Source organism: Rutilus rutilus (assembly GCF_951802725.1).
Source record: "Rutilus rutilus genome assembly, chromosome: 18".
NCBI lineage: Eukaryota > Metazoa > Chordata > Actinopteri > Cypriniformes > Leuciscidae > Rutilus > Rutilus rutilus.
In genome coordinates, this window is record NC_140231.1 from 31988762 (window position 1) to 32008703 (window position 19942).

At 37.1% G+C, this 19942-nt stretch overlaps 2 protein-coding genes and 1 long non-coding RNA gene across 5 annotated transcripts; all 3 read left to right on the forward strand.

Moving 5' to 3' along the window:
• Window positions 1-1437: 1437 nt before the first annotated feature.
• On the forward strand, window positions 1438-3767 carry LOC311276695. 2 transcript variants are annotated; one of them, XR_014625119.1, is made up of 3 exons: window positions 1592-2029; window positions 2385-3484; window positions 3700-3767. It is a non-coding gene; the product is annotated as an uncharacterized lncRNA (long non-coding RNA). The 2 variants fall into 2 exon arrangements; XR_014625118.1 differs by lacking the exon at window positions 3700-3767 and having other exon boundaries at window positions 1438-2029; window positions 2385-3022.
• Window positions 3768-4611: 844 nt separating this feature from the next.
• LOC311276692 (uncharacterized protein) lies at window positions 4612-13481 on the forward strand. 2 transcript variants are annotated; one of them, XR_014625116.1, is made up of 6 exons: window positions 4614-4722; window positions 7384-7497; window positions 7597-7725; window positions 9941-10877; window positions 12585-13078; window positions 13192-13481. XR_014625116.1 is itself a non-coding variant. In XM_084386534.1 (5 exons), the coding sequence occupies exons 2-5, from the start codon at window positions 7440-7442 to the stop codon at window positions 12658-12660; spliced, it is 1200 nt and encodes a 399-aa protein (XP_084242660.1). In that variant the 5' UTR covers window positions 4612-4722; window positions 7384-7439; the 3' UTR covers window positions 12661-13478. The 2 variants fall into 2 exon arrangements, 1 of the variants encoding a protein (XP_084242660.1); XM_084386534.1 differs by having other exon boundaries at window positions 4612-4722; window positions 12585-13478.
• A 189-nt stretch (window positions 13482-13670) lies between these two features.
• Window positions 13671-15181, forward strand: LOC311276694 (uncharacterized protein; the record flags this gene model as incomplete). The annotated part of the gene is made up of 2 exons (XM_084386537.1): window positions 13671-14118; window positions 14499-15181. Exons 1-2 carry the CDS (start codon window positions 13857-13859, stop codon window positions 15179-15181), a joined length of 945 nt encoding a protein of 314 aa, XP_084242663.1. The 5' UTR covers window positions 13671-13856.
• Between the last annotated feature and the right edge of the window lie 4761 nt (window positions 15182-19942).

The window sequence follows — 19942 nt, forward strand, 5'->3', positions numbered from 1 at the left end:
TATTAATTTTTAAGAGATGGGGTTTGGGGCTGGGTCCGTGGGACTGTTTCTGGGGGACGAGTCTGAGGGAAGAACAGGAGACAATGGTAAGGAGAAAGCAGAAGACAAAAGGTAGGCAAAATAAAAAGTGAATCCCCAGAAACAGTCCCACAGACCCAGCCCCAACCCCCATCTCTGCAATAATAATTAATAAAGGCTGGTTTAAAGTCCTCCTTCCTGTCTCTTTGTATTAATGCGCATGGGTAGCCTAAATGGGTTCCATTCATACCTTAACATCAAGTATTTTACTGTTATGTGTCAACAAGATTCAACAAGACATTTTCACCTGGCTATACCCAATGTTTAGATCTGTTGCGGTATTTATGCAAATTAGCACATACGTAATTAAATTATGCACCGTTTGTCCATGTTAACAAACCATTTCAAAAAACTTGTAATACATTTTTTTTGTGTCTTTATGTAAGTAATCAACTCAGTAATTTTCATGATGATATCTAAAGGTTAACATTTTTCACCCTATTCCCGTGAGAAAAAGAATGAATAGGCGTATGAATAGGCTATATTTGGGTCTTTTTCGAAACTTTCCCCAAATGGGATTCTTCTGGGCTTTTTTTTTTTTCCTTACTCAGGACATATTGAGGATACAAAATCAGTTGAGTTTGCTTCTGTTGCAATTTGTTCAACCTTTTTTCAAAAAATGACTATTAACTGAACAGAGCTGCTCACACTTACATGTTCTGTTAAACTAAAAAGAGAAAAAGACATGATTGGTGGGAAACCAGTTACCATTTTCAAAGTTATAATTTATAGACATTTTAAGAAAGAAATCATTTACCTGTTGACAGTCTGTGTGACTCATATATTTTAAACAAATCTTTCCAATATATATATATTTTTAAATAGCCTACAATAAATGTTTTTTTGATGGGCATGCTCAGTTATTGTAAAAAGTCAAAAGCTTCATACAAATGTACAGACAATATAACAACTGTAATTGATTTTAGACTCAATGCAGTGAAGCTGCAGTTAAACCCAGACTACATGTTCATCATGAGGAAGGATAAAAGGGATGGTGGAGGGTGTGCAACCTTTCCTAGGGGTGATGAAGATCACAGAGTGATGAAGGTGTGAGAAACGCTCAGTAGAACAACTGAATGTAAATGGGGGAAATGAGGAGAGAATTGTTGCTGATTTTAGAGCTATAATAAAGTTAGAATGTAAGGAACTCAGCCTTATATCACTGAATTCTCTTCTCACTCCAGCACAGTAGATGGCAGACTGTGTGGTTAGTTCACAACCCGCCATTAATCCCACAATAGAGGAAGACGAATGGTGTGTTACCTCAGCCACAACAAAGAACTTATATTGACTCTTTGACCACAAGTGAAACATCTTCAGCTGGAGTCTATAAAGTGAGTTAGTTTTCATGTTACAATTCATACTCATTTATGATAAACTGTTGTGCGCTGCAGTCTGGAAAGAAGTTGTGATTATGGGAGTGATTTTTGTACACCGAATAAACTCGAAGTGAGTTTACTCTTTTTGAATGATTCACTCTTTGGAAGCGCCGAACGCTGGCGACACCTGCCGGTCAGAATGGTGTAAATGCATCAAGAACAGCCCGAACATGTGTAATAATACCGTTTACAAACCAATCGCAAATGTTTTCATGAAACCGTTATCTATATAATCTACAAATCATTTAATATCTTAAATATGAAGCATATGTAGCTAGGATTTGTGTTCTGATCACTAGAGAGCGGAGAGTCACTACAGTTTAAACGGTCCTGTATCAGGCAAAAGTGTAAACAAGGCTTACGGCTAGGCTAATATGCTAAAAAGGTTAGCCTAAGCACCACACAGCTATTGACCTATTAAAATACTGTTAAACATGCATGTCTTCCCACAGGAGAAGAAGAAGCAAGCAGGAGGAATTATTCCAGGAGGAACTACTGACATATTATTGTAAAGATGGATTTTGAGGAAGAATCCTGCAGAATAAAAGATGAAGATACAGAGGAACAAATAGGTCAGTGTCCATTCTTGTTTCTTTATTGATAACCGCCGAAGAACATTAAGACTATAAACCCTCATTTACACAATTATATAAGCTGTAAAATAACATCATCAACTAGGAACAGATATGAAAATACAAGATGAGTTTGGGAAAATGGATTTATTGACACAATGTTGTATTGTAGATGCATTTTCCCAAACTCATCTTGTATTTTCATACCTGTTCCTAGTTAATGTTATTTTACAGCTCAGATAATATCTTATAGTTTGTGTAATTTTAAGATGAGTTTGGAAAAATGCACCTGTTACTTTTACTTTACTGTTACTTACTTTTATTTTAATCTTGAAATGTAATGTGTTTGTTTTAGGTCTGATGGAACAAAGTGAAGAGGAGGAGAAACTCCATCAGTTTCAGAGACCTCAACAAAACACTCAAAGAAAAGGGGAGAAATGTTCTTGCATCTGCTCTCAGTGTGGAAAGAGCTTCGAAACTAAATCAAGCTTAAAGAAACACATGAGAATCCACAGCGGAGAGAAACCCTTCACATGCCATCAGTGTGGAAAGAGCTTCACAACTAAATCAAGCTTGAAGATGCACATGAGAATCCACACCGGAGAGAAACCCTTCACATGCCATCAGTGTGGAAAGAGCTTCTCATGGGAAAGTAGTCTCAAAACTCACCTGCTCTTTCACTCAGGAAACAAATCATTCTGCTGTGATCAGTGTGAAAAGAAATTTATTTTGAAAGCGGAACTGAAAAGACACATGAAAATTCATGCAGATGTGGAGCCTCACCTGTGTTCTGATTGTGGAAAGAGTTTTTCACAACTCCAATATTTAAAAATTCACCAGAGTATTCATACTGGTGTGAGACCTCATGTGTGCTTGGACTGTGGGAAAAACTTCGCTAGATCCGGTGACTTAAAATCACACCAGAGAATTCACACCGGAGAGAAACCGTACAAGTGCTCACACTGTGGACAGAGTTTTGCTCATTTATCATCCTTGAAAGATCATGAGAGAATTCACACTGGAGAGAAACCGCACCAGTGCTCTTTATGTGGGAAGAGTTTCAGCCAATTATCTGGTCAACGAACTCATATGAAAAAGCATTGCCCAAAGTTGTGTAAGTGAGCAAAGTTCACATTCAGATCCATCACTTTAAAGAAAATGATTTGATATTCAGATTTGGCAAAAGGTGGAATTTCAACAGAATTACTTCAGTTAAAGGGGACCTGTAATGCAAATTTCACTTTTACATGGTGTTTGAACATAATTGTGTGTCAGCAGTGTGTGTACACAACCACCCTATAATGGTAAAAATCCACCCACTCCTTTTTTTAATCCCCATAAATCATAAGCAGTGTTTCAGAACAAGTCATTTGCAGATTCTAGCTGTTGTGATGTCACACTGCATTATTATAGGGTCTATTTACCATAGACCCTTCCCTCAGTGAGCTGAACACTGTGGGGTGGTGTGGCGCAATGGATAAGACACATGCCTTTGGTGTGAAAGACCCGGGTTCGAATCCACTGTGAGACACCAATGTGTCCCTGAGCAAGACACTTAACCCCTAGTTGCTCCAGAGGCGTGCGACCTCTGACATATATAGCAATTGTAAGTCGCTTTGGATAAAAGCGTCAGCTAAATGAATAAATGTAAATGTAAAATGTGAACACAGTCCTCCATGTTTTTCTCCTTGCCAGAGCATGTAACAGCAGGATTCAAGTAAGAAATGTATTCTTATTAAAGCTATATAAAAAAAAAAAATCAATCAATTCAGTGAGTGATTTTCTGTTTTCCTTTTGTTGTTTGATTCATATTAACAGCAGATATTGCAGTAGGTCCTGTATATTACTCGGCACACACAGATAATATACTCATGTGATTTATTTCCCTGCTGTTTACTCAGACATAACTGACTGTTTATGAGAACTTTGCATGTTTTTGACATAACCTTGTGTGTATTTGACATTTTAAGCGCAATAAGTCCTGAAAGAGCTTAGTTTAATACTGACGTCTGACATCCAGCTTTCTGTGCTCGTGCTTCAGATGTGTGTAATCAGAAAAACATATTTCTAAAAATTTTGACTGATGCGGCTTTAAAACGCATGCAGATAATAAACTGAACTGCAATGCCACGTGATTATGACCTTGATAGAGATGATAATCAAACAGTCAAAACAGATGTTTTAGTTTTTGGCAGTGTATCAGAGACACGGGCTGTGAAGCCTCCGCCCTCTTCTTGGGATGGCCTCGCCCACTGGTCTGGTAACTCCACTGTCCTGCAGAGACCTATACTTGACCAATATCACACAACCAATCTACTAACTGGTAAAATATGAATATGGTACTGTATATGAATGTGTGTGTATGGATGACCATAGCATGTATGCAATGTGAGTTTATTGTAGCGGGGCGATGACTATGAGTACACCTGGACCATAGCGGTAACAGAGGAGCAGAAAATAAAATGTGTTATTTAAATTAAATTAAATCCCCTTGTTATGTTTTTGTTATGAGATGCTTCACACTCCAGTCCAGTTGATGGCGGTAATACACCATAAGTTGGCTTGTCAACCGCCATTAAACCGTACAAGAAGAAGAAGAATCCAACAGTAAATGAAGACGAATAGTGTTCCCTCAGTCACACTCACAACACACAAGTAAAACATCTTGGTGAAATTTTCAGCTGGAGTCTAACGTGAGTTAGTTTTTATGTTGTAACAATTCATACTCATTTATAATTTCCGTATGTGTGCAGTAGTTTGGAGAGAGATGGTGATGATGGGAGAAACGGAGCTTTTCTGGCTGTTCACAACATGTCGCGTCTAAAAGTGCGTGGGAAACGCCGGCTGCATGGGCTGTTGTTTTAACTAATTCTCAGCTCTCCGATTCTGTCAATTTTATTACGAAATTCAAACAATAAATACCGGTTTGGTTTCGCTGCAACGCCTCAGTTCAAGCAGCACGTGAACCGATTATCTCTTACTCTTTACTAGTTAATAGTAAATAAACACGAATCAACAGTAGGTATGTTGAAGGATACAACTTACCGAAATGTGTATGCCTCATACATAATATTGATTAATCAGTGTTTTTCAACCTCGGAAAGAGGTCAATAAAACGAGAACAATGTCACATAACATTACATTTACCTCAGGTAAGCCATTTGATGACCATAGCACGTAAAATTAGCTATAGAGAGGAGTATTTTGCTAAATATGTCCACTGTATTACATATTTATTATAGTTTTACTTAGTCTATATCATTAAAAAATAATAACGTTGTTATTATAATAAATAAAATAAAACGCTTATTGTGATGCAAGTGTTTTTTTGTGTTTTTTTTTTACAAACCTAAAATCAGCCACTGTACCATGTCTTAGCAAAAATAAGCTAACATGCTGTAGAAGGTTTATCAAATAAAGAGTTGCATGAGTTGCTTTAACCCTTTCACGCATGAATTTAAAATATGACAACCTCAATCAGGATTTTTTTTATGTGTTTTTATTGCTCTTAGGGCATGATTACATTTTTTTCACATATTTTCACATATTTTCACATATTTTTCAAATAGATTTTCAGATGTTCAGATGAGCAGTGTTAGTAACATGTATAATGCAATCAGATTACTTTTTGATGTAAGGGGTAAAGTAATGCATTACAAGTAACATGCTTCACTTGAGCTAATTTGAAAGTGAAAGTAAAATGCTCACTGCTGCACAGGCGTTGATCCTTTTACTTTCACTTTCAAATTAGCGCCAATTCGGGAGCAGCAATTGTTTGGTGGCTTCATTATTATTCTTAATGAAAAACACAACAACAAAGCAGTACAATGACAAACTCGCCAAAATATGGACTTTTTCATTTCGCTTTGAAACCAAATCTTGTCAGTCAAGAGTTAGGCTAAGTGAGGTGAAATCTGACTCCTGCTGCAGATCAGTGTTGTGACTCTCGTTCAGCTCACGCTGAACTGAGCAGACACGTTCAGTTTTTAATTGTAGTGTCTGTTCTCTAACTGAACGAAATTAAAATAATTAAAGTAATGCATTACAAGTAACGCATTATGTAATCGGAATGACTTTTTGATGTTACGAGTAAAGTAATCTGTTACAAGTAACATGTTACATAATCAGATTATTACTTTTTGATGTTACGAGTAAAGTAATGCATTACAAGTAACGTGCATAGGATAGAAGGAATGGATGGATATTCCGGAGCAACTTGGCATTTCTGACTGGCCATCGGCCATCTTGGTTTAAATGAAAATAAAATCGACATTCAATGTCTTTCCACTTGGTGGCAATGCATAGGATGATGCACTAGGGTCCACTGTAGAGGCTGATGCACAACTATGCGATCAAAACCCATGCAAGAAAATGCTTTTTGAATAGCTGTCCACTGTAGTGACCTCAATGCGGGAAAGGGTTAAAACTGTAATTTTTAAAATAGGACCTTTCTTTATTTTATTTATTTATTTATTTAACAGGGACCATACAGTCAAACATTGTTACAATACAAAGCCTGTAACTGACGCGCAGCATATAGAGTTTATAGCTAATGCTAATTTTCAACTCCTGTCCCTGGTTGGGCATTTCTAAGTACATTATAAAACAGATACATACAAATAGAAAACATTCACATTTCTTCAACACACACACACACACACACACACACACACACACACACACACACACACACACACACACACACACACACACACACACACACACACACACACACACACACTCACTCACTCACTCACTCACTCACTCACTCACTCACTCACACACACAACCAGAACAACAACAATAATTAGAAATGGTTACAGTTTTGGTTCTACTGTACAGGTTTGGTTCTACTAACTTTTTTCATTTTTTACTTAAACATGGTGGACATACTAAAGTTGACCACATTTATCATTGGAAAAAATAGACAATTAAAATCACCCAATTTGAGTTTTTCCAACTTTCATTTAAAGGGAAAGTAATCAAAAATAACAGTGTGGACAATAAATTGAGGGACATGCAAAAAAACGAGCATGTGAGTGCTGCGACGTTGCGCTCTCTGTTTGAGCACACAAAAGACGTGACATGTGAATGGCCTCAAAGACAGCTTTAAAATTGATATTGTTCAACATTTTAAGGCAGTAAGATCATGATCTAAGGACACAAAGGCACTGAATCCCAGGAATGACACACTACACTATTGTATAACTGTATGTTTTCTGTCAGCTGTATCAGGCGAAAGTGTAAACAAAGCTTATGGCTAGTCTAATATGCAAAAATGTTAAGCATCTGTTAAATGAACACACAGCTGTTGACATGTTAAAATACTGGGGAATATTCCCATCTTCCCACAGGAGAAGCAAGCAGGAGGAATTACTCTAGGAGAAACTACTGTCATACTATTGTAAAGATGGAGATTAAGGAAGAACCCTGCAGAATAAAAGATGAAGATATAGAGGAACAAATAGGTTGGTGTCCATTCTTGATACTTCATTAATAACTGCTATTAAACTACGGATTACTGTTATTTCAATTTTGAATTGTCTAATGTAATATGCTCGTTTTAGGTCTGATGGAACAACGTGAAGTGGTGGAGAAACTCCATCAGTTTCAGAAACCTCAACAAAACACTCAAAAGATGGAGTTTAAGGAAGAACCCTGCAGCATAAAATGTGAAGATACAGAGGAACAAATAGGTCGGTGTCCATTCTTGATACTTCATTAATAACTGCTATTAACCCTCTGGGGTCGGCTGTTGCGCCGGCGCGACAAGCTCGCTTTTTTTTTCTAATCAGTGCAAAAGAGACTCAAAATACTCAATACTAAATATTTTTATCTTACATATAAGTGTTGTACATCATTCGATCCTGTTAAGTGTCTTTTTTTTGTGTATACTCACAATAAAAATAAAATGTTGTGTTTTTCGCCAAAAAAAGAAAAAGAAACATAATGCGAGTTCTGCCTTTTCTCTGTCAGTGAAGTCCATTCTGAAACGTAAACTCAGAACTGTAACTCAGCGAATACTCAGTCACATGTCTTTATAAAGCTTGAATTGTCTTCTTTTAAATTAAGTAATTTATAGTGGTCGACCGATATTGTTTTTTTGATTGCCGATGCCGATATCTTAGAGAGCAGGGTGGCCGATGGCCTATATAAAGCCAATATTTTATATATGTGTGTATATATATATATATATATATATATACACTTCATATTTATTTTAATCAATATTTAATAAATTAGAAATAAATTAGAAAACAAATCTTTAAAATAAACATGTTTCTATTTTAGATGGCAACTTCTTGAATCTGCAGTCACAATAAAAGTCCCGCTTCCAACACATCGGCCAATCAGAAAAACGTATCGGCTGATATTTGCCATTTTTAAATGGCCTTGGCGATATATCGGTCGACCACTAGTAATTTATATAAAAAAACAAATATTCTCTGTTTATGTAATCTGTATGAAAAGAGAGAGATGTCAGTCGTTCTCATTTCAGCTCATTATCTGCTAATGTGAACACGCCTATGGAGAGCGTGCGCTATTCAAACGCAAATGATCTGAGGCAATCCATGCAAACCTGTCAACGCCCACATCAACTCGATAAAACACATCAAGTTTAATCAGATTAATGTACTTTACGTCGTCTTGCTACGCTGTGAGGAATAATACTAGCGTAATAATAATCCTAGGAAATTTACCTCAGAAGTGCTGGTTTAATTTTACTTCGAGGAGCAATGGATCCAGCTGAGGACTGTGAATAGTAAGTTCTTTATTCTTATGTGCTTTGTTCTAATCGTGATATGGAATAGTGTCTGTAAACCGCAAAAAGACTTTTAAAATATGAATCGCGTGTCTGTGTGTGAATGAATGAACTGCACAGATGTAGTAAACAACAGCGCGCATCTGTGCCATTCATTCACACTCAAACTTACATTAGTAAACATGTTATTTTTACATGAACACATCTATTAGTTTAGCTTTTACCAAACTATATTGCTATACTGGGATGAGTAAAAATTGACTGAAATATGTTGAAATAAAATTTGTATAAGCAACGTATTAAACTGCAAATTAACATTTATATGGTAAATGGACTGCATTTATATAGCGCTTTCACAGACCTATGGCCACCAAAGCGCTTTACATAGCCTCACATTCACCCATTCACTCTCTCATTCATACACCGACGGCGGTGTCAGCCATGCAAGGCGCCATCCAGCTCGTCGGGAGCAGCTGGGGTTAGGTGTCTTGCTCATGGACACCTCGGCACTTGGTCAGGTGGAACCGGGGATTGAACCACCAACCTTTTGGTTTGTAGACAACCTACATGAACCACTGAACCACTGCCGCCCCCACCATTTATATGCTAATATATCATAAAAACGATATGTTACAGACGAAATATGGTTGTGGTTCCCTCTCATGAAAGGATTATTATGCGAGTCATTTTCTTCTCAGGTGTGAATCACAGCATTATTCATGATCATTCACGTATTGTTTTATGTGAATGATTGGCAGGATGATTTTCAAATAATTTTGAAGCAAAAACTCTAGGCGACGACATCCATTAGTCAAAAGTCTTGTGGACACATATTTAGTATGTGTTTTGTGGCCTTATTTCAGAAACTTTAATTTTTATATTTTTCAATAACCATGCATAAACATTATTCTCTCAAAAATACAAACATGTACATACATGTTGCTTACATATTATGGTAGCCCTGTTTGTGCTAAATATAGTGTAATGACACCTTTGCCATTAATATATAAGCAACTGAATAAAGCACAAATGTCAGGACATGTAAAAACATCTCAAGGACCCCAAAAACACCTTAGACCCCAGAGGGTTAAACTAGGGATTGCTTTTATTTCTGTCTTGATTTGTCTAATGTAATATGTTCGTTTTAGGTCTGATGGAACAAAGTGAAGTGGAGGTGAAACACCATCAGTTTCAGAAACTGAAGAAGAGGAAGAAACTTCAAAGAAGAGGAAAGAAATGTTCTTTCACCTGCTCTCAGTGTGGAAAGAGCTTCAAAACTAAACCAGGCTTGAAGATGCACATGAGAATCCACACCGGAGAGAAACCCTTCACATGCCATCAGTGTGGAAAGAGCTTCCCATGGGCATGTAATCTCAAAACTCACCTGCTGATTCACTCAGGAAAAAGATCATTCGGCTGTGATCAGTGTGACAAGACATTTATTTTGGCTGAGCACCTGAAAAGACACATGAAAATTCATGCAGATTTGGAGCCTCATGTGTGTTCTGTGTGTGGAAAGAGTTTTTCACTGCTCGAATTTTTGAAACAGCATGAGATTATTCATTCTGGTGTGAGACCTTATGTGTGCTTGGACTGTGGGAAGAAGTTTACTAGATCCAATGACTTAAAAACACACCAGAGGATTCATACTGGAGAAAAACCGTACAAGTGTTCACACTGTGGACAGAGTTTCGCTCAGTCAGGTGACATGAAAGCTCATGAGAGAATTCATACTGGAGAGAAGCCGCACAAGTGCTCACACTGTGGAAAGAGTTTCACTCGGTCAGGAACCTTGAAAGATCATGAAAAAATTCATACTGGAGAGAAACCGTACAAGTGCTCACACTGTGGACAGAGTTTCACTCGGTCAGGAACCTTGAGAGATCATGAGAGAATTCATACCGGAGAGAAACCGTACAAGTGCTCACACTGTGGACAGAGTTTCTCTATGTCAGGAACATTGAAAGATCATGAGAGAATTCATACTGGAGAGAGACCGTACAAGTGCTCTTCATGTGGGAAGAGTTTCACCACTTTATCTCATCAACGGACTCATGAGAAAAAGCATTGTCCAAAGTTATCTAAGTGAGCAAAGTTCACATTCACAAGTAAATAATTTGATATTCATGTAACCCCCTAGACTTCTACACTGTTAAACATTACTTCATATAACTTGCATATGACATTGTAGTTTCCCTGTAGGGGTCGCTATGTGTTGTATTGGGTTGAGGTCAGGACTCTGTGCAGGCGAGTCAAGTTCCTCGACACCAAACTCGCTCATCCATGTCTTTATGGACCTTGCTTTGTGCACTGGTGTGGAGACATGTTGGAACAGGAACATCCCCAAACTGTTCCCACAAAGTTGGGATCATGAAATTGTCCAAAATGTCTTGGTATGCCGAAGCATTAAGAGTTCCTTTCACTGGAACTAAGGGACCAAGCCCAACCCCTGAAAAACAACCCCACACCATAATCCCCCCTCCACCAAACTTGGCACAAAGCAATCAGGCAAGAACCATTCTCCTGGCAACCACCAAACCCAGATTCGTCAATCCAGAGAACACATCTCTACTTCCCTAGACTCCAGTGGCGGATGCAGCTGCTCGGCCATAGAAACCCGTACCATGAAGCTCTCTACACACTGTTCTTGAGCTAATCTGAAGGCCATGTGAAGTTTGGAGGTCTGTAGGTATTGACTCTGCAGAAAGTTGGTGATATCTGCGCACTGTGCGCCTCCGCATGCGCTGACCCCGCTCTGTGATTTTACGTGGCCTACCACTTCGTGGCTGAGTTGCTGTTGTTCCCAACTGACCCTTCGCAGGGTGTTTGATTGACAGGCGATCTGACCAATCATAATCCGCCATCCGCAGAATCCGCCATTTTTGTCCGACTAAGCAATCGGGAGAGTTAGTAGATTAACATTGGAGGATTTGAACTTGAAAAACTGTGTGTACTGACGTCTTTCCGTGGTTAAGGGGGTCATCGGATGCAAAATTCATTTTTATATGGTGTTTGCATGTAAATGTGTCTTTGCAGTGTGTGGACTCAACCACCATACAATAAAAACAATCCTTTCACTCCTTTTTTTTATTAAAACCTCAAAAAGCCTAAACACTCAATAATCAAGCCATTTGGATTTTCTGAGCAATATGATGTCATATTACTCATGCTCCGCCCACGACCGTGGACAGACTGTCCTGTATTAGCATATTTCCGCCCTCAGCCATTTGTATACTGTCCGCAAAGACAGCACTTTACTTGTCTTGTGTCGACACGCCCTATGGAAGAGAGGGGTGGTGAGCAGTTGCTCATTATCATTTAAAGAGACATGCACCGAAACGGGTCGCTGTGAACAGAGCTGTTTTTGAGGAGGTAAAAAGCGTGTTGTTTTACACAACCATTGAGGAATTTTAACCAAAAGCCCCTTTCACACAGAGATTCCGGAAAATACACGGATAAAGTGACCCGGGATTTGACCCGGGTTCGTTTGAATTTAGTTCATTCACACTGCCAGTGATTTTCCGGAATCAGAGGAAAATTGTTGTTCACATACAACCCGTAAAAATCCCGTAAAGACACGTGACATCGATGTGACATGTAATGTCTCAGCAGCGTCTTAAGTTTGCTTATGAGCTGCGATTTGTGCACTTTGTGCACCACGCTTGTGCACTTTTTTTTCTCTGATTCGATCATAATCTTGCACATTATGTACCGTTTTACTAGCTGGCGAACAATCCCGGCTTCAGCGTCATCATTACGACACGGCATTGATTATGGTTTTTGTTCACACAGCGCGCGTTCTGGGACTGAACACGGCAATGTTACTAGGTCCCCAACCCGGCATCGATCCCGGCATCAAAGGGGCTAAAGTGTGTTACAAACTTTACATGAAGACCCTAAAGAATCATACCAACTTGTGGAAAATGGGCATCCGATGACCCCTTTGAACAACATTCCTTCTTCTGTTCATTCATGTTTATTTGATGCTATAAATTAACTAGAAGGATGTCCCAATACTTTTGGCAATATAGTGTATGTTTGAACTTCATATAAATTGTTGGAGTATGTTCATGGGTTTCAAAAGGAATTCTAAATTCTATTAAATTCAACATGAGAATGAACCTCCTGTTGTGTTCCTACAAGTACATTGGTATTCACATGGATAATAAGGACTCATGTGGATACAATTTGACACATGTATTTTCAGCGTAGACCACACAATAATGTTTTATTTTATCAGGCAGTTATGGAGAGCATAATTAGAAATGGCATTACGGTATGGTTTGGTAATCTTCCGGTTCAAGCAAAGTCCTAGCTTGCACACCTGGTAAAATAACAATGAAGACCATAGGGAAAAGGAAAAGTCATTATATGACCAGGGAAGAACATAACATTTTAGGTTACCCATCACGCACATTATGAGTTGTTGCCCTCTGGAAGACGGTACAAACGCTCTAAAAATATTTTATACCCACCTTAATTAAAACGTGAAACAACAAATGTTATTTAATTAATGCAAGGCTAGGTATAGGGACTTGTGTTTTTAATAGGGAGTGTTTAGATTATGTATATATATTGTTTATGGATCAACATATTGTCAGTGTAAACATTGGGTTCATGGCAAATTTCCTCTTGGGGATAATAAAGTGTTTTTCATTTCATTACAATAAAATTTGTTTTACAGCTGCCATATTGTGGTTAAATCTGTGATAAACCATATCTCATGTAAGAGCAACACAAAAATCAGCTACAATTGTGGTCATAAGTTTACATATCCTTTGCAGAATCTGCAAAATGTCAAAAACTTAAAAAAAGAGGGATCATTATTTTCATTTTGTTTTTTATTTAGTATTTTTCTGAAGAATAGTGGACAGTTTAACTGCTCAGGACAAACAAGCGCCTCATGAATAACTATCATAAAACATAAAAACAGTCGTTGATCCTCCAGGTAACGACACAATATGAAGATTCAAGTGAATGTGAACTCTTGAATTGGGTCATTTGTGTAAATTCAGTAATCGGGGAATTGTTTCTAAACGACTGTTTGATGAAAACACTGAAAACATGATAATTGAGAGTGATTGTAAGTGTGATGATCATCTGCTAAATGAGCAACAACGACCACAATTCACTCCTTCAGTCAGTGAAGCTCCCACAGCCGTTCATGAGAGTTTAAATGCTGGGGAATATTCCCATCTTCCCACAGGAGAAGAAGAAGCAAGCAGGAGGAATTACTCCAGGAGAAACTACGGACATACTACTGTAAAGATGAAGTTTGAGGAAGAACCCTGCAGAATAAAAGATGAAGATACAGAGGAACAAACAGGTTGGTGTCCATTCTTGATACGTTATTAACATCAAGACTATTAACCCTCATTTACAAAATTATAGGAGCTGTAAAATAACTTTAACTAGGAAGTATAGGAACAGATATGAAAATGCATTTATAGTCACACAGAAATTGTATTGTAGATGCATTTCTTGTTTTTTCATATCTTATAGTTTGTTTATTTTAAGATGAGTTAGGGAAAATGCATTTGCGGTCACATAGTTGGCAAGACTTGATGACATATTATAATTGCAGAAGTACTTTTAGCACCTGATAACCAAAAATTAAATACCTGAGCCATGGTTGCTTTTTGTTATTAAACTAGGCATTACTATTATTTCAATCTTGAATTGTCTAATGTAATATGTTCATTTTAGGTCTGATGGAACAAAGTGAAGTGGAGGAGAAACGCCATCAGTTTCAGAAACCTCAACAAAACCCTCAAAGAGGAGGAGAGAAATGTTCTTTCACCTGCTCTCAGTGTGGAAGGAGCTTCACAGCTAAACCAGGCTTGAAGAAACACATGAGAATCCACACCGGAGAGAAACCCTTCACATGCCATCAGTGTGGAAAGAGCTTCACATGGGCAACTAGTCTCCAAAATCATCTGCTGTTTCACTCAGGAAAAAGATCATTCGGCTATGATCAGTGTGACAAGACATTTGTTTTGGCAGCACACCTGAAAAGACACGTGAACATTCATGCAGATGTGAAGCCTCATGTGTGTTCTGTGTGTGGAAAGAGTTTTTCACTGCTCGCAATTTTAAAACAGCATGAGATTATTCATACTGGTGTGAGACCTTATATGTGCTTTGACTGTGGGAAGACCTTCACTAGATCCGGTGAATTAAAATCACACCAGAGAGTTCATACTGGAGAGAAACCGTACAAGTGCTCACACTGTGGAAAGAGTTTCTCTTGCTCAAAATACTTGAAAGATCATGAGAGAATTCACACTGGAGAGAAACCGCACCAGTGCTCTTCATGTGGGAAGAGTTTCAGACAATTATCTAGTCGACGAACTCATGAGAAAAAGCATTGCCCAAAGTTGTCTAAGTGAGCAAAGTTCACAAGTCACAAATGTAATTTCTTTCAGCTTAGCGTATCATAGAAACTTACATCTTGTTTATAATTTATAACCTTGTTCTTATTGAGTGACTTAATAAATTTATTTCAGTTCAAAGGGTTTCAACATAGTATTCATTGTTGAATCACTGCAGTGATAAATCAATATTTAAAAAAAAAATTGTTTTGACTGGATGTTTTTCCAATTTACTTTCTTTCAAAATATGGCTTTTGACATAAATATCCACACCACTGAGATCAGAACACTGAACAGTGTCTGTGAATAAAATACCTGTTTTACAGCTGTCATCTAGTGGTTAAAATATGAACTAACACTAAAATAAATTTTAACGACATGAACTTTGATCAACAATATGGTAAAAGTCAAATGAAAATAAAGTCCTTAAACAGAATTCATATTTGGAAAGAATTTGTCTTCTTTGGAAACATGTCGTCATTGGTTTGGTAGTGACAAAAGGGAACACGTAATCCTTTATTTGGGGAAAATATAAACAAAATTTGAGTACAGTTATGCAAATCATTAGTATTTTAGTATGTTTTAGTAGTGTTTTAATTATGTGAGTTAAAATTACACTGTAGTGTAATGTGGCCGCTACCAAAACATCACTGTCACTACCATAAATGTGCAGTCGACCGAAATGTTTTGTCAAAAAGTAAGTTTATTGAATTATCAACTAAGATGTTATTATAATGTTTGGTTCAATGTATATTTAAACTAATGAATCCTTAACTTTGAAATCAGTATGATAAACATTATGCCTTTTAAAAAGAAAGATTGGATTTAAAATAAAACAACTCAAATTACACTTAAAATATTGTTAAAATTGTTATTGATTTACCTGTGAAAACTTTTTAACAAAAAAATTATTTACAAGATAGATGTTAACAACATCTTAAAAGGTCAATATAAATTATTTATCACTGGGTTTCAGTAGTGTCAAATTTGGGGAGAGGAAAAATATTCCAAAACTTTCTGAAAATACAATATAAGAATTAACTGCACGATTACTAGAATTGTGTACCTTGGACATTATACAATTTGCATACATACAAAATTTGTGAAAAAAAGAAAGAAAAATTTCAAGATGTTTCCAACTGACTTTGAACAAAATCTGTAAAATGGCCCACAGACTGAATTCTCACTCTTCTCACTCCAGCACAGTAGATGGCAGAGTGTTTAATCATCACAACCCGCCATTAATCCCTCAATAGATGAAGATGAATAGTGTTCACACCATAGACATAATAAATACATAGACGCCCTATTGGCCGCTGGATCGTACGTCAACGGCGCCGCCATACTGCGGAGGGCAAATTTCCCATACCTCTCATAACGAGAATTGAGAAAAATGCCTATTTCGTGTGCTGCTTGGGGCTTTACAAATCGCCACACAATTGAAAACAGGCCTCAGGGAATTACCTTTCACAAGCAAAACTGAAAATTTGTTTTTTGGTTGTATTTCATTTACTATTTTTATTTTCAGAGGAGAAAGGCCGCGAAATTTAAAAATACTACTGTTACTGTGTCATGAAATGTAAGAGTTTTTCAGTCGACAATAGTTGTTTAAAGCTCAAATCTGTGGTTTATTTATAAAGATAGCGCCTATTTAAAAATGTTATCTGGCGGTTTCGGAGTTGTGAGATCCAGTGATCACCGGACACTCAGCGCTCATGTACCCCGCCGAGAACAGCCTTACCTCGGCGCCGCTGGATCTGATGTCTTTAGTCTAGTGGTTAAACATGAGAATAATTCGTCTTGTGTATATCTAACGGGCGATCTTTAGTCTCATTAATCTATAATTTGTTCCTTGGCAAATCGTTTTGGCTGAGGGCAAAGTGAAGTTTCATAACTTTATAGGCTATATTTAGGCTATTTAACTTTAACGTTGTAGCCTGCTGTGTGTTAGACTGAATAATCGTTTACTGTATTTCTTGGCTTGTATAGCTTCTTATACCTTTTAAAGACTGAAATTTAACAAAAAGAGACATGGTTGCGTCATTTTATTTTATATAGCCTATGTAAGAATATTTTTAAATATATAAATGTACATTATTTATTGTTATTATAATAATATACCACTTGCGATTATCAATATATTATAGTTATGCTGTTAAATTATTGTACTATTCATAGTAACTATTTAACTTATTATTTTTTATTGTCTATATTCTGTAATTGATAAGCTATTTCATATTCTTTTGCTATTATTATAGTATTATACTATATGCTATTATCAATATATTATTATTATTTTATAGTACTTATGATATTATATAATTATACTTTTCATTACTATTTTATTTGCTGTATACTGTTTGTTTATTTTAATGACTAAACTATTTACTATTAGCCTACTTCTCACTTTATTTTATATTTACTATTTGCATTGCACTGTAGTTGTACCATATCATATGTATTACCATAAAGGATGCTAAAATCGGGTCAATGACAGAATGCTTTTTCCACAATAAGAAAACTTTATTTAATTTAATGTGAAAATTAAATAATATATCTCAGTATGGGAGTGTTCACAATTCTTATCCAAGAATAAAAAGCCAAATACATGATAAGCCTGAGCTTTGGCCATTCCTTATTAAAAATATATATATATTTTATAAATACAACTATCGAGATTTTAAATAACTAGAGATGGAACTTTTTTTGTACACCACATACAAACCACTGAAATCGGTTAATAAATGTAATTTTTTGGGGGGTTTTATCCAGAAAAACAGCAGCTCACCTGTTCATTTGCATTGATTACAGCGCAGTCTTGCCCTCCGCAAAATGGCGGACGCGTTGACGTATCGCAGCAACGGTTCAAAGCGGCCAATAGGGCGTCTATGTATGTCTATGGTTCACACGGCCACTTGAGATCTTGGTGAAATCTTCAGCTGGACTCTAAAGTGAGTTAGTTTTTGTGTTGTAACAATTCACACTTATTTATAACTATCGTGCAGTAGTATGGAGAAAAGAGGTGATGATGGGAGAAACGGAGCTTTTTGTACTCCGAATAAACTCGTTTTAAGCTGGCGACACCTGCTGGCGAGAACAGCACGAACATGTGTAATAATACCGTTTACAAACCAATCGCAAATGTTTTGTATGTAACTTGTGTGTTCCCATCACTAGAGAGCGGAGAGTCACTACAGTTGAAACGGTGCTGTATCAGGCGAAAGTGTAAACAAGGCTTACGGCTAGGCAAGTTTGCTAAAAAGGTTAAGCATGTTAAATGACCAGTTCACCAAACTTCAATGACCACATTCACACAAACCTGTTATAATACCTGTTAGATTATTTTATCTCTATTTTTTTTTCTTCTGTGCCTCATTCTCAGAATTGTCCTTTTTCATCGTTGAATGGCATGAGCTCATGGAAAGAGAATCATGAACATGAAGCCAATCCGTTCACAAAACCTCCTCAACTTTACTTGTGTACAATAGCTTTTATTCTTGGTTTAGGGGAGTGTAGCTGCCAGCAAAAGAGAATATACAATAGCTAGCCTACATAAAAATAAGTTTATTTATGGCAACTTTCCGACTAAAAGGCACCGCACATCCCAGAACAGCCTTTCGGGCACTTTCTCTTAGACAAAGAAAAAGGACCCATTACAGCTTATTTCTTGCAGCTTATCTTATATATATATATGTATATAATCACCTGCAGCCTTACAAACCAGAAAGAAAGAAAACAGGGAGACACAGAGACAGAAAAGTCAGAAAAGATTTATCTTTCAATACTGTTGAATATTCATGTCTGACTCTTCCCACAGGTGAAGAAACTTTTCCTAACAAGCAGGAGGAATTACTCCAGGAGAAACTATTGAGATGCAGTTTGAGGAAGAACCCCGCAGAACGAGAGATGAAGATACAGAGGAACAAATAGGTTGGTGTTTTCCTTCATTCTCTTTAATGACTGATGAGGAACACTAAGATGAAAACTGACCTTTAACGATACATCTAAAACTAGGTACTAGTAGAGTCCAACCTGATCTCACACCAATTTGTACGAATTTTTGCTAAATCGTACATATTTTACAAGTTGCCCAATTCCTACGAATGACGTTAACCTGACGCCCCTAAACCTACCCATCACGTGGGTTTAGACAAATCGTACGAATTTGTAAGAGTGAACTAAAAGTGTACGAAATGGTCGTGAGATAGCGTTGGTAGAGTAAATATTAAACTACATTTTTTCTAAATTGAGGCTCAATATTTCTTTGGATCCCATTTTTCTTTCTTTAATTAAATTTGTATTAAATCTTTCTGCTATTAGACTAGGGATTACTTTTATTTCAATCTTGAATTGTCTAATGTAATATGTTTGTTTTAGGTCGGATGGAACAAAGTGAAGTGGAGGAGAAACGACAGAAGTTTCAGAAACCTCAACAAAACACTCAAAGAGGAGGAGAGAAATGCTCTTTCACCTGCTCTCAGTGTGGAAGGAGCTTCACAGCTAAATCAGGCTTGAAGAAACACATGAGAATCCACACCGGAGAGAAACCCTTCACATGCCATCAGTGTGGAAAGAGCTTCCCATGGGCAACTAGTCTCCAAAATCATCTGCTGTTTCACTCAGGGAAAAGATCATTCGGCTGTGATCAGTGTGACAAGACATTTGTTTTGAAAGCGGAACTGAAAAGACACATGAAAATTCATGCAGATGGGAAGCCTCATGTGTGTTCCGTGTGTGGAAAGAGCTGGTTACAACTGGACAATTTAAAGGAGCACTTAA

Coding starts and splice junctions, on each gene's coding strand:
- LOC311276692 (XM_084386534.1), top strand. CDS start 7,440: ATGGAGATTAAGGAAGAACCCTGCAGAATAAAAGATGAAGATATAGAG. Junction 7,498..7,596: donor AGATATAGAGGAACAAATAG/GTTGGTGTCCAT, acceptor TGCTCGTTTTAG/GTCTGATGGAACAACGTGAA. Junction 10,878..12,584: donor CATTGTCCAAAGTTATCTAA/GTGAGCAAAGTT, acceptor TTGTTCACACAG/CGCGCGTTCTGGGACTGAAC.